General features: G+C 43.8%; 1 protein-coding gene across 1 annotated transcript in view; it reads right to left on the bottom strand.

The window, feature by feature from the left end:
- Window positions 1-15079, bottom strand: part of taf2 (TAF2 RNA polymerase II, TATA box binding protein (TBP)-associated factor) — a 35218-nt gene that overhangs the window by 3919 nt on the left and 16220 nt on the right. Inside the window, exons 18-24 of the mRNA XM_085472862.1 lie at window positions 12723-12863; window positions 11593-11703; window positions 11027-11220; window positions 10603-10742; window positions 9994-10063; window positions 9082-9191; window positions 2266-2495 (exon numbers count right to left, since the gene is read on the bottom strand). Of these exons, the coding sequence (XP_085328988.1) occupies window positions 2266-2495; window positions 9082-9191; window positions 9994-10063; window positions 10603-10742; window positions 11027-11220; window positions 11593-11703; window positions 12723-12863 (996 nt within the window). The remainder of the gene's footprint in view (window positions 1-2265; window positions 2496-9081; window positions 9192-9993; window positions 10064-10602; window positions 10743-11026; window positions 11221-11592; window positions 11704-12722; window positions 12864-15079) is intronic.

Raw genomic sequence — 15079 nt, 5'->3', positions numbered from 1 at the left:
TGGGCCTCTGCCTGTGCATACATACCTAGCTCACATTACTGTTAGAGTCCACGTGTTTTTCAACACTGCCACTGTCCATCCAACAGTACGTGACTACAACAAGTACAGCTGAGTGGGAGCTAAGCAGTCCTACAATGCTACCACGTCAGGGCTTTAGTGCTAACTGCTTTGGCTGATGCTAGCTTGCACACAGAGGTTGAGCATTTGAAATGTGTCTCCAGTTCACTTTAGCCCTGCAGAGGCGATTTTGGAGTGTGAGGCTTTTATTTAAAAAGATTAACACCGTCTTAAAATGTAACATGTGCACGTTTCGCCATACTCGCTTTTCCAACGGTCATTTTAAGGTGTGGGGCCAACGTGTTGGTAGAAAAACTGGGGTTAAGGGCAGTGAAGAGGACCGAGTCCTAAAATTCTGGGCACTTCATGTTAAACAGAGTCATGACACACTTTACATGGTTTCAATCATATCTTTGAGAACCTGCAGACTTCTGAGTGTGCGCTGCAGTTAGCGTGTGTAATGGAGTGGTTCAATCAACCGCCGCAGAGATTTTGATCATGGACAAACAAGCAGAAGGCTGTTCTGTTTGGTGATTCTGGCTGACGCAGTGACGATGGGGTACAGCCAAATACTGCTGGCAGCATTATGCTGTAGTAGCCATAATTACACAGGGTCCAACCAAAAATAATACCGCTTTTATGAGGCAGCTTCTACGTGTACGCCGTGTGAACGTTTCAGTGTGGCACACGTAAATCAAAAACGACTGAAGGAAAAGAAACGACCGCCGAGCAGTTAGTTGCTGACATCACCGCTGGAGTTAAAAACGAGTGAAACCCGACACGATAACTCATCACACCGTCGTAAGGCTGCTGGAGACACTTAAACCGCCAACATTTACTCCGCTCCAAGTTCTACTTAAGTTCTCAGGTTGGTCTTTGGACGCCTCGTCGTCTGTTTGGGAGCCATGCTTCAGAATATTCACTCACTCTCATCCTTAAGACACCAGTGTGCAGTGACCCGAGGTTTGTCACGCTGTGTGTTATCCTGCTGGAAACAGCTGTCAGAACATGGTACATAAAGACAGTGTGGGCATAAAGGATTTGGACATGGTCAGCAACAATACTCGAGTACGCTTGGGTGTTGAAACGATGCTCAGCTGGTACTGCGGGAGAAGAAAGTGCCTGTACCGTGGTTATAAAGCAGGATGGATCCATGTTTTCTGATCCTACTATCTAACTGTCAAAGCAGAAACTCAAACCAAGCAACATTCCTCCAGTTCATCGGGGATCTGCTGTAGAGGATTACAGTCAGTGATCAAACGGTATGAGCGCTGAGCAACAGCTGCTTGGTTTAGGGGTCTGACAGAAAACTGTCCAGTCAGACACGTGGAAGTGGGAAGTTATTTATCGCCGTCTTTTATCAACCAGACCAAAAGTGATCGGTTTCATGTCGTTGTGGTGATGAGAGGATTATAAACTGCAGTTATTATGCTTGATAGAAATAGGTCTTCACAGCCTCCTGCCAACATGGAATAATAAACAAACTCTGAATAAGCAGCAACGAAGTCTTTAAATATGATCTGGAAAACACCGTATATGGACCAGTAAACTACTTTTCCTGAGATCCCTGAAAGTACAAGAACCCACAGTCCTCCTGCATGCTCACTGAGTGGGGGTAAAGGCAGCTTGTGGAGACGCCCTGGTGGCTCCAGCCTTCATGTCATACTGAGGATTTCGGCTAAAAACACAATCCAGTCTCAGTTTGCTGTTCTTAGCAGCCAGTGTGTCCTTTGCTGCTATCGCCCATCTGCTTCAAGCTGTGACGTGTTCTGTGTTCACAGACGACCAGGTTGGATATCTGCATTAACAAGCAGTTGAACCGATGTACATAATAAAGTGGGGAGTGAGGATCCAGCTTTCGAGGTCAAATACTTGATGGTTTTTACTTCCTGTTAGCTTCTTGGTAGCTGTGTAGCAGCTAGAATCCTGGGTTTGACTCCACTGGCCAGCCGAGGCCTTCCTGTGTGGAGTTTGCATGTTCTCTGGTTCCTGTGTGGGTTCTCACCAGACACTCCAGCTTCCACCCACAGTCCAAAGACATGGATGCTAGGCTAACTGGTGACTTGACTGTGGTTGTCTGTCAGCCCTATGATAGGCTACAACCTGTCCAGAGTCTGCATCGCCTTTCGCACCATGACGGCGTGGACGGGTGGAGTTTTGCTTTTAAAAACAACAACATTGGCAATGAAGTGACTGCCCAACACTTACTGTTGCATAGCTCATGCCCACACCGTGGATGCCTATGCTGGCAGGCGTGTCCATAACAGCACCGACTCCCAGCTCAGGCTTGATGGTGGGATTAAGTACTGCTTTCTTCTCCTTCAGGTTGAGTACCAGGCCCAGTTCTGGCAGCGGAAGGCACGAGGGCCGAGTCAGACCAAACAACATGTAGTAGAGATTGACAGCATCGCAGCGCAGCCGCCAGTCATGGGACGTACCTGAGAAAGAAGAGGATATATTACATCTCCTGAGCCTGCTGTCGTACTCTCTAACACGGCAGCTTTGAGTGCAGTCGTTTGGAAATCTACAAGCATGTTACGTTTTTTTCAACGAGTACATGCCCGCATTTAATCCTGCATACTGCTCGACCACACGCTTTATTTGACATCCCCGGAGAGACAATCCCAACACTACTAAATACAGATAATAGGCTCTCAGTGACAGCAAGCCTGAATGTCTCATTATGTGAGTCATTTTAGTTTGGATTTGGCATGAAGTAAACTCCAAATCTTGCTGAAGCCAGCAAACCAAAGGCCAGAGGCTGGCCTGTGGTTTTAGAAGATGATTGAAAAAACGACTAACAGCAGCAGAACGTCCTCTTAGTTTGTGTTCCCTGACCTTCAGTCAGTGAAACACCATCCTGTGTGAGTGTGCTGGTTTAACACACGGGGGGCTATGGAGAAAAAGGATTATAAAATGACCAACACGCTATCAGAACATGGTATTTAAGGTTACCACACGCCGGGCAGCTCGGGTTTCAACTGGCAGCCGCTCACACTAACCAGAACGGCAAACAATGATCATTAATATTTATGTCCATGCCTCAAACTTGTAAATCTATAAATTTAATAACATGTTGGAATAAAAGCCCAGAAGAACATGAAACTGTGAACATATACTTGTAATTGGCTTCTGACATGGAGTGTATTTTGTTTGGCAGACTAAACCTTTGGCTGAAAGACAGGACCCCCTGGAAGAGAAAGAAATAATGAAAACTGAGGACACAATAGAAAGCAGAGCTTTGGGTTTGTATATAAGCGCTGCACCAAGATGTAGACCATAACTAGTCAAAGGACCTACAGAAATCACATCCATGAAGACCTTTTAACTCTCACAGTTGCCAATATTGTTTGGTTTAAATTTGTACAGTTAGCTTCTTCTGAAGACATCAAAAGATGGCAGCTAGCACTAAAACACAGAAAAACAATGTTATTCATACAGCGCCCAATCACAGTCACCTCATGGTGTTCTATACTGTAAGGTCGACCCTACAATAATACATACAGAGAAAAACCCAACAATCATATGACCTCCTATGAGCAGCACTTTGGTGACAGTGGGAAGGAAAAACTCCCCTTTTAACAGGAAGAAACCTCCGACAGAACCAGGCTCAGGGAGGGGCGGGGCCATCTGCTGCGACTGGCAGCTAACAACAACTACACAGCAAAGTCAGAAGGACAGCTAACTACACAAAGTCTAATGCAATCCAATGGAAGCAGGAAGCAGGATGGTAATGAGCGGCCACATGCTAATATGTTTGGAAGGGTTGCCAGGAGAAAACCTCTTGTCTCTAAAGACAACGTGGTGGCACAGAGCAAGTTTGCAAAGATAATTCTGGACAAACCTCTGATCATCATGCACAGCAGCATGTTTGGAGACCCTGAAGCTGATGATTTGCATCATCTTCAGCTTCCTCTCTGTATGACATTTGTGTCATCCCACTGGAAAATCCTATATTTTCTTTACTTAACTTCCTCTCACACTGAATACACTGAATATTTGTTTTAAATAAATCATTCATAATAAACAGAAAGATTTATCCATACTGAAACTGATGGTTTACTACAGCCACACTGAGTTGCAGAGCCACACCGCTCTCGAGAGAACCTCATGAAACTCCGCCTATTCACTTATTCTCTCTGTAGTGGACACACAAATCACAAAAAAAGGTTGAACTGAAGGATTATTTTTCCCCCTCGGTTCTCAACAGGATGTCCGTGTGGCTGTATCATTCAGGGTGTCAGATCTGCAGACACCTGTGTGGAGCTAAAGGTGTGTAGAAGGAATTAAACCAAGGCTCAAGGTCATTCTGGAGCAGAGAATATGCATCTGCAGTTTAATGCCACTTTACTTTAGTGCTGATTCATGCAAACTGGCAAAAGCTGAAGGTTTTCTCATTTTCTGGAAACCAGCTGACTGAGAGACTCAAGTGTTGCATTACCAGTTTGAAAGCACAAAGACAGAACCAAGTCTTTTGCTGTGATCTGCTGTAGAGGATTACAGTCAGTATCCTGTATGAGAGCTGAGCAACAGCTGCTTGGTTTAGGAGTCTGACAGAAGTCTGTCCAGTCAGACACGTGGAAGTTATTTATCGCAGCTTCATGTTGTTGTGGTGATGAGATGATTATTAGCTGCAGTTATTATGCTTGATAGAAATAAGTCAGTTGATGGTTGCACTTCACAGCCTCCTGCCAACAATAATAAACAAACTCAATGAGAAGGCCTTCAAACATTTGGAAAACACTGTAAATGGACCAGTAAACGACTTTTCTGAAAGAACCCCGCGTCCTCCTGCATGCTCACTGAGGGGGTTAAAGGCAGCATGTGAAGGGGCCTTGGTGGGGCATGCTGAGAACAACACAATACAGAGAGTCTGGGTTTTGAAACCATTCAGAGAGCAGGTCTCCTCAGTGCAGATGTAACGACCAGAAGAGAAGTGGTAAAAGTCTGGTGCTTTTTAAGTTCTTCAGTCCAAATACAATAATTTCTTTCAACTTAAACTTCCAAGCCTCTGCTGGCCGTGGCTCCGTGTACAGAGAGGAAACTTTTTAGCTCAAGTGACTTTCCTGGAATTGTGTCCCAGAGAAATTAAAGACAGCATGCTGTGAAGAAAACATGTTCTTGGTTCTGGTACATACAGTGTATATTAGCTGTGGGCGCAGTTCTTGCAAGAACAACTGAGTGAGCATTAGCTGACCTCGCCATCAGTGTAATTTGCCCTGCCTGTGGTTCATGGGTAGAGCCCACATCGTGAGAGGAGAAGGAAAAGCTACGTTGTAATTTGTTCCCGAGGAACAAAAGCCGTACGGCAGCAGACCAAAACTTAAAGCTCATTAATCAGACACACTGCTGTGAACCTGAGGAGACAGCTGTGCAGCCACAGAGCGAGACTGACGGCAGTGTGAGGCTGTCACGAGACAGGATCGGGTCCTGTGTTCAGTCTGGAAGCTGTGTGCCTACTCCAGCAGCTATTGTGCTTTCTTTCTGTCACACGTATACCGTTCCAGTAAAACAGGTTCACATTAAACGTGTTCAAATAAGAGTTGTGCTTATGTGCAAGTGCTCCTTGTTAGTCTGCTCTAAAGTTTCATGCCATTTTTTCTGTGTGATGTCACAGAGTAGCTATTTATTTCTCCGTCATGGTGAGAATCAGGTTACGGACTTAAGGTTCTTCTCTGGTTCTCTCCGGTTAGACTAAATGAAACTCTCATCATGCTTGTCAGAGACCTGACTGCTGTTTCAAAGCTCTACAATGATTTTTAATGGCATCTGTTGCAGGTAATTGGTTTGTACCCATTGTTGGTATCTCTGACTCGGCACTTCACTGGTTTTCCTCCTGTTTATCTGAAGGACGTCCTCTGTTGGAGGAAGCGATTTCTCCTTTTACACATGGAGTTCCACAAGGCGTAATCCTGGTTGTTATTTTCTGTTCACATGCTTCCTTTAGCCGGTATCATTCTTTTTTTTGGCATTTCTTATTATTTCTATGCTGATGACATTCAGGTTTATGTGGCGTTTGAGTCACATGATGAGCTGGATAGGCTCTGAACTTTGACTCATATATAAAACTATACCAAGTTCCCATTTCTTTAATTTGAGGAATATTTCTAAATCGTGAGCTATATTCTCGTCCTCTGAGCTAGACAAAATTGTTCATCCATTTGTGTCATCGCACCTAGAGTGTATCAACGTGCAGATTTTACTTCTGATGCTTTACACTGGGGCTGGGTTTTGATGATCGATTTATCGATTAAAATCGATTCTCGCTTGGATAACGTGATATCGATTCATTAAAATCCTGATTTTTTTAATATGAATTTATTTTTCCTGAAACACCAGAATCTCAGGTGAAACCTCACAAAATATCAACAACCACCAAACATTTAAGACAGTAAATGAGAGCAGGAGCACGGACTCTGCACAGAGACGTGAACACAAAGCTCGACCCGCCGACGGATCAGAATCAGTGAGCTGTGACTTTCTCACCGACGCCACGGACACGGTCGGGGCTGAAAGCTCGCTGACTCTGATGTGTCGGCGGGTCGAGCTTTATGTTCACGCCCTTTTTGCGCTGATTCAGAAGCTGTTAGTTTATCTCTCTCCAAACAACATTGATCCAAACTAAGCTTCACATAAACATCGTCATGGATTCACTCTGACTTTTGCTGTTTTGCTTCCACCAGGATAAAATTCGCTTGCTTGTTACGCACAAGTCTACGTTGTTTACAGGCTGTCGGCCGCTGTTTTTTCCTTTTACTAAGAAAACCTAATTTCTGCCGTTCAACAGGCTTCTGAACAAATTTAAACTTTTTAAAATTATACAAAATGCAAAACGCTGTGTCTCTAATCAAACCGCTGTAACGTCAGAGGTGATGTTCATTGTTGATTAATGGTTTTCTTTCGTTTTTTGATCGACTGCAGAATACTTTTATAAAATCCCAGAACAGGAAAATCTCCTTCATGTGTTTCTGTTTTATCTTCAGCTGCTTTGACACAAAGGCCTCTGCTGTGACGCTCACACCTTTGATAAAGTCTGGAAAGTGTCAGCTTCCTTTTTATAGATACAAAAAGATGTAAATGTGCTGATCTGAGTTATAATATTTCTGACTGTCTGAGGCAAAATTTCCCAGATTCAAATCGAATTGATTCTAGAAATCAGGGACGATACCCAGCCCTACTTTACACGTCTTCATCCAGGCAGCAGAGAAAAGAGGAGTCTGTACAATCACAGTTTCAAGATGACCACTGTAGAGTGTGTTACAATTCAGTGTATGAAAAAGTGTGTAGTATTGTACTATTGTTCTACTGAGGAACCGTGTCGGACAATGATGGACAGAGAAGTGTTTTAGCTGAGCTTCTTCTTGTCAGAGCAAAGAGAGACACTATAATGTCATCACTTTACATTTGATTACGGGTGGGCAATAGAAACGATATAAATTTGGCCAACGATAGAGATTTTGACTATATCGCTCTATCGCTGTGTTGGTGTTGGCCAGAGGGGCCGATGGCGCGAAATGGCAGCCTGGCTTCTGTCAGTCTGCCCCAGGGCAGCTGTGGCTACAGCTGTAGCTGCCTCCACCAGTGTGTGAATGTGAGAGTGAATGAATAGTGGTGTTGTAAAGCGCTTTGGGTGCCTTGAAAAGCGCTATATAAATCCAATCCATTATTATTATTATTATCGCGTATGTTGATGATGTCATCAAGCTGCGCCTGTTTTGGTCGAAAGCATCGCAGCGGCTACAACCATTATCATCTGCAAATTATGGCGGGCGACAGTCACAGCAAAGAGATGAAGCACTTTTGAAACATGGGGAAAGCCAAAACCTGCGCTTCCTCCACTTCCGTAACATTGATTCATTAATGCTGAATTCTCTCACAGCTGCTCTGTTCCCATGTTGTTGCAGTATATTAATGACTAATCTCGTATTGTGGATGAATAATCTCAGTTGTTCTCCTGACTGAAGTTTGGCCCGTGTACAGCATCCTGCTATGCGATTGCATTTGTCCCTGACCACCAGAATCCCTCACGTTAACTTTTATCGAGTGGAAAAAAAGTTGGCGTTCATCCTCCAGCTAATGTTATGCTAACATAGCTGTGTCGCTAGCAATCACGTAGCACAACATTATAAACCAGGTAGTCCAACTTCAGTAACCTGCAAACGTCACTGCTGTTTAGTTTTCTGTCTTCATTTATGTTGGAAGTGGTAGCAGAGCTGTACGTTTGAATTAGTTTCAAAAATCTCTCAGAACATGGTAGGTCATGTTTAGGTGTAAACTAGCGAGCTAACTTCCTGTTAACTTCTAACTCCGTTAAATTTAATAAATTCTGTTTTCATGGATGTTAAACTTAATTGTTACACCTGGTAAAGCAGCAACGCTGATGATTTAATTAAAGATGAAAGAATTTAGACCGTTTTTAACTCTCAATGTTCCTTTGACTTTGGGACCTGAAGCTGACGGAGTTTTGGACCCAGATTACGCCGTGAAGCTCCTCACTACGGCAGCGTAATGCTCTGACGATCCATCAAGCAGTGCGGCTTACCAAAGTTGTACTAAAACATTTTTTAACAGATTTCTGCCCAAATCGGTTCGAGGTCAGTAAGCACAACCAGAATTCATACATAAGGCACACTCTCAATTTTTGAGGAAATTAAAGGATTTTAAGTCTTTATAGTGTGGAAAATACGTTATACAGAAGAAAAGAATATATCGTGATATATATCGTTACAGCACATGCTTCAAATTATACCGCGATGTGGATTTTAGGCCATATCGCCCAGCCCTACATTTTATCACTTCATCATATTAGATACTTGTATCATTAAACTCTAATCGGTTCATTCAGGAGTTGAAATTTGCCCTGAAACACTGCACTCAAGAACAAACAGCTAAAATTTAAACTTACAACAAGAGACTGCATTTGGATTCAATAAAGAGCCATGAACTAAAACCCTGAAGTTTGGGCACAGCAGAGGCCTGCACAGCAGGGGGCCACTAGCAATGTTTGTCTCCTGTGTTTCTTACCAGAGTTCATGAACTTCCACAGCTGGTCGACCAGCGCTTCGTTACACAGAGCCGAGTCTGTTGTCTTGGTGAATGGTGGATTCTTACAGAGCATACCCAGGATCTTATGTCTGTAGGTCAAGAACAGAAACAGATTTAATAATTCTACATATCAGGTACTCGTGCTCATTCCCAAAATTCCTGAAACATGCCTGCTGTAAGTTACGTTTAGGAGTACACTACGCTGAATGGGACACATAAAACAAATGTAGAGGAAGAACTTAAGATTGTATTCACAGAGGGATGATGATCGTGAAATCAACAGAATTTAGGGATATATTAAGTCTGTATTAAAAGCATCATTATTAATGGCAAAGTTTCAGCCTTAACCCACTAGTTATGGAAGAGACATGATACACACAGACATATATGCATACATATGCTACACTCATTATAGTAACACATAATGATAACAACGTATAGCTCTAAACAAAATGAGCAAAAAGTGTCTTCCTCACTTGTGATGTGTGAATTCACAGTTTTGCTCTAAACAAAAACTTTACAGTCACTCTGTTCCCACAAGAAGCAGAGAAAATTCTGACTGGCTTTGTTGTTGTTGTTGTTGTTGTTGTTGTTGTTGTCCAGGGGCTAAAGGAACTACAACCTCAGATTTTTATTTATAGCACAAAGTTGATAAAAATCTCAAAATCCAGAAAAGGCATTTTTATGATATGAGACCTTTAAGTAGAAGGAATTTTAAAGGCTTTTTTCACAGCCACAGATACCCTGACTTTATTATCACGTCAGGCGCAGCAGCTGCTTCACTATCAACACTGACTCAATCTCTCATCATATAAAGAAACGCAACAACAAACACTCAAAGAGTGTGAATTTGTTTCAAACATTTTAAGGTGAGGGTGTGTGATGTCTGACCTGACATAGTGAACTGGGTCATTCTGAGCCATGCTGAGCAGCCACTGCAGCTCCGCTGAACTCCGCTCCACTGCAGCACAAACACTCAAAATCACACAGGAATCATATCTGTGCTCAGGCTGTGTCAACAACAACATTCAAATTTGCATTACTTAATAGTGTGTCCTTTACCATGCCTCTACATTACGTTCTTGTCCTTTGGTGCATTAAACATAAAGGTAACGTCCATATTTGCACTCCTCAAAGGTTATGGATCACTAACATTTTCCAAACATGTCTTAAATGAACACTGAAGTCATTTTGTGTTTCACTGTGAACAATGGTGTTATAGAGGAACAGTTTATTCATATAGCACCAATTCACAAAAACAGTCCTGCAATATTAGAGAGAAAACCTTAAACTAGCAGACGATCCACCAACAAATACGTCAGAGAGAAGCAGGCTGATCTGCACCAATCAGCCGTCTTATTGCTCTGTTTGATTAAGATGTGAAGAAACCCCGGTCATTCTTACAGCCTCAGTAGAAATGCTGACAGGGGACCACAGGTATCATACTGATGCTGCCAAATGATGGGTTGCCCCCCAGCAAACGTGTATTATTCCTCCTACCTCTAGTGTAGTCCACCAGAGCTTCCAGTGCAGCGATGCGAAGGTCGACAAAGTGTCCGTACTGAGCGTAGGACTTAAAGAGCGACGGGTCACTTGGTATGTGGCCGTTCTTCTGAAGCTGACGGATCGCTCTCAGACAGCTAGAGACGACAGAGAGAAGGAGTGTGACAAGTTAACAGAGAGGATGCAAGCTTCTCTGTATCTAAGTAACACAAAACGCTCTTTTCTTTTGTTACACTGACGTTGGACTGCTTTGTGTCAGACACATGAGAACTATTCAGGCATGTAAAGATGAATATGGACTTTCTGACATCCCCACACGATCTTGTTCTTTTTGCAGAGGGCTAAAAAGCTGCGTTTTGTATATTTCACTAACAACTTTCTGTTGTAGCGCTGAAACACAAGGACACACTCGGCGTGGTACCTGATAGTGATGGTGTTTCGGAAGCTTGGCAGCAACTTCTCCATATTTAGGAATCGTGTGATCTCCTCCAAGATGAGACGGACATCAGCATTTAAATTGTCCACCGTGCGCACTTCATTGTTGATGCTCATGGCGGGAGTCAGGGAGTTGGTAAGGGCCTCGATCAGATCTGCTCGGTAGTAGTTATCGGAAAACTGGAGAGGAGTGAAAGGATGGGAAAAAGGAGAATGATGAAGAATGTTTGGTTTGGAGGGGTTTGTGAGAGTCGCGTGTGATTAAATCAAATTCAAACGTAGCTGCTAATCATCTGTCTACAGTTTTGTTCCTTATCTTTTTTTTCTAGATGAATCTTTGACAAAAACACCGACCTCTTTATCTGTTCATATGTCGATATCAGTCAGCAGTTAGTTATTACATTTGGCTCGTCATGAAAATCCCAAAATGGTCATCTCACGGCAGACACAACAGATGTACCAGACTCAGCTCCTCTTTATGCCCACTCACTCGACCAGTCAGCAGCTGACAATGCAAACAAAGAGTAAACACATCACTATGACTGGATTTACCTTGTTTTTCCTGTTGTCGTTATACTTGATCAGATCGAGTATAAAGTTGAGGACGTCTTTGGGACAGATGTTCTGCCCATCTCGGAGTAACGCCATGGCAACCGGCATCGTCTGGCATGAGAAAGACAAAACAGGCGTCATGATAGCTTTATACTCGATGGGCTGTTCTACTGAAATCTGGAGTTACATGTTAAGAAACGGCTCCTCTTTATAGCGGCTCACAAAATATATGATATTTCTAATTAAGTTCTGCTCTGTTGTAGTTCAACACTATGGATGATGAAGGTATTGATATGGAAACTGTTCATGACAGTCAGGCCTTCATTCACCATCACCTAAATCTGCTGGAGAGACGTTCCACACCTGGTACACACACGCGCACACACACACACACACGCGCACACGCGCGCGCGCACACACGCGCACACGCGCGCGCACACACACACGCTCACACACACACACGCGCACACACACACACGCGCGCGCGCACACACGCGCACACACACACACACGCGCGCGCACACACGCGCGCACACACACACACACACACGCGCGCGCGCGCACACACACACACGCGCGCACACACACCATTATTTGTGCATATTTTATTTACAAAGTCTACAGGACAGAGAACATATTCATGTTTTCATCTTCAATGCAATAAATTTATCTTCTTCTTATTATTTTATTCTTCACAAAGTATCTAATTAAGTCATTACGACTGACCACATGACCACTAAAATCCAAAGAAGGCTGTTTCTTCCACCTGCAGTCATTCGTATTTGGTGGTGTGGCTCTGATTTTGGCACACCGGCTTACCCGTACTCATGTGAAGCTGGGGTTGAGGTGGGTTACAAAGCAGCTTACAGATGAAAGCAAATGTGAGAAGGCTAAAGTGGATTAAACAGGATACCTACATTAGATTTGCCAGTTAGCTGACACTCTTTTACACAGCTGACTGTGAATTCATAGTCTGCAAGTCACTAACGCTGTGCTCGAGATAAAGACTATTTGTTCAGAGCAGTTATTTATGTGTTAACGATTAAAACCTCATGATGTGACAGCACTTATCGTAAGAATAAGCTTCAAGCTTTTTAATCGGACCATTTAGCTCTGCTTCTTGGCTGTACCTTTTGGAGGAAGTAGCTCTGGAAGTTGATGAAGTTGTTGGTCTTGACGATGTTTGGGCAGCTCTTGCAGCAGAACATTCTGGTGAACAGGGACTTCATAGCTGGTGGACCCTGCCATGTGCTCACCATGGCGTTGGCTATCTGAAAGAGTCACAGCGTAACAAAACAAACCACAAATTACTTTATTACACTTTTAAACGCCTGATTGTGCAGAACTGCATCCATCAGCTCCCCTCTGTCTGCTGCCGTCACAGTAAAACAACAAAGAGAAAAGCGAAACATTTCAGATTCCAGCAGAGTGCAGGGAATGAAGAATGTACGGCGAAGTATAATAGCTACAGCAGGAATTTGAGAAACACGAATGACAAGTGAAGAATGTTCTCGCTTGTATAACAATGCTTTGTCTGTCTGTTGCACTTCGTGTGGTGAGAGCTGAGCTACAAAGTCAACAGCAAATGCACACACGAACAGCTCGTGTGGTTTCCACAGGTATGAACAGCGGCCCCACTGGTCTATACGCTCCAACAGGATATTGGGGAATTTATGTTAATGTGGTAAAATGCGGGCAAGGGTCACTCATGCAGGATGTTGTCATTTGGTTAGCTGGATAAGGGGGAGGTGGGCTGTCGGATGTGGGGATGCATTCATGGACTGTATCACTGTGTTCGAAGCGTGCTTCCCACATTTTCTACCAACAACACACAACTGATCCCGACCAATCGCAATGCAGCCAAGTCCAGAGAGGAATGTAAAGCCTGCCATACTGCAGTCTGTGGTCAGTGTGAGTGTGGATGCCTGAGTGTGCGTGAGCTTTGTGTATACCAAAAGCCATTATCACAGAGTCTGCTGGGGGCACTGTGGCCAAACGCAGCGAGCTAGTGAAAGAAGTGAAGTGCTGCCATTTCATCCTCCACTCATGCTGTGAAAATATTGGTTCAGGTGGAACCTGAAGGATGGAAATCCAGTGGGGTGAAAGTTAGAACAGACCAAATCCAGAGAACAGAGAATTTCCTGGAGCCACAGAATTATTCAGTCAACTGAGCTGAAGTGCAGCAACATTTAAAGTGGTGGGTGGCCTCGCTAGCTTGGAAGCGATGGCCTGTACTGCTGCTGCAGCTCTTTTGTAATAGTTACAATCAGTTACATTTTTTTAGTACTAATATACTAAGTGACCACTGACGTAAATGCAGAAGAAACAGAGGAAAGGCCCCTGTTTTTGTCATCTTTGATTAAAAAGAAAAGCAGAGTCACACTGTGAAGCTACAGGCTGAAACTGTTCGTTGCTATGTGGATCCTTCAGTCCGCCCAAAACTTTATTCTTAAAACTGTCTCACCTGTTAACACGTTTTCTTTTATACTACTCCCAGAATACCACCCTCCAGTTTCTGTCTGCTGCTAGCAATGCGCCGTTTCAAACAGTGACATGTGGAGCCGAACTCAGCATGACCACATCGCTTTGCCATATTAACAACATTGCAGGCAAATTATGCTTGCCGTTGTTATTCTGGCTGATGCCAATGACCACCAAAAGTGATGTCATGACTGCTGGCACATAGTGTTGCATACATTAGTGTTGCCTCAGTCTGTAGTTGTGTAACCTGGCTCCTTCCTTGTGCTGGGTTTAGCAGGCCTCTCACTAAGTCTGCGGCAAGAGGAATAAATCTGTGACTGCTTTGTGTCCCGTCTCTTCTGTAGTGTTGTGAAGAGGTGACGTAGCTAGCTTTATAGTAACCTCTAACAGATTCAAGGAGTCTAAACTGATATGTAAGCCCACATTAGCCATTTGGTAACATCGATATTGGCATTTATGATGGCTGATAAATAATTAAGAGTCAGGAGAAACACCATTCAACCATGTTGTGTTGATGCTGGAGGGTTTGTCCACCAGAGGGCGCTTTGACGCTCCCTGCTGACAGCACGTGTGTCCCAGCGCTCGCAGACTCGGCCTTAGCGTAAATGAGGAATCCACAACTTGTTGTGAGATTAAAAAACCAACGCCGCACATCAGCAACTCTGTAACTGGAGTTATTAAGGTGGTTCTGTTTGAAGTTACTTTGACGATTTAAACTCCAGGTGAAATCACAAACACACGAACACGAAGGGTTAGAAAATGTGGCCGTGCTGGATCCCACATCCATCTGATTTTAGACGGTGTAAGAAGGGCGCACCTCGTTGCTCAGAGCCGCTGACAGGACCAAACAGCGCTAACTTAACCCTCGGATGGTTAATCTCACTGGACAGTGGAGCTCAGGTGGATGCTGACAGATGAGGGAAGACTAATTAACAGACGGATGGATGTTTGGGAGTGCCATCATCTCTATGGTTGTGGCTTACATATTGTATTCAACAGATTGTGG

This window comes from Copadichromis virginalis, linkage group LG11 (assembly GCF_057382275.1).
Source record: "Copadichromis virginalis isolate Kocher_CV1m ecotype Utaka linkage group LG11, C_Virginalis_male_GT1.1, whole genome shotgun sequence".
Classification (NCBI taxonomy): Eukaryota; Metazoa; Chordata; class Actinopteri; order Cichliformes; family Cichlidae; genus Copadichromis; species Copadichromis virginalis.
The sequence above is the reverse complement of the archived record's forward strand: the minus strand, read 5'-3'. Positions and strand labels throughout refer to the sequence as shown.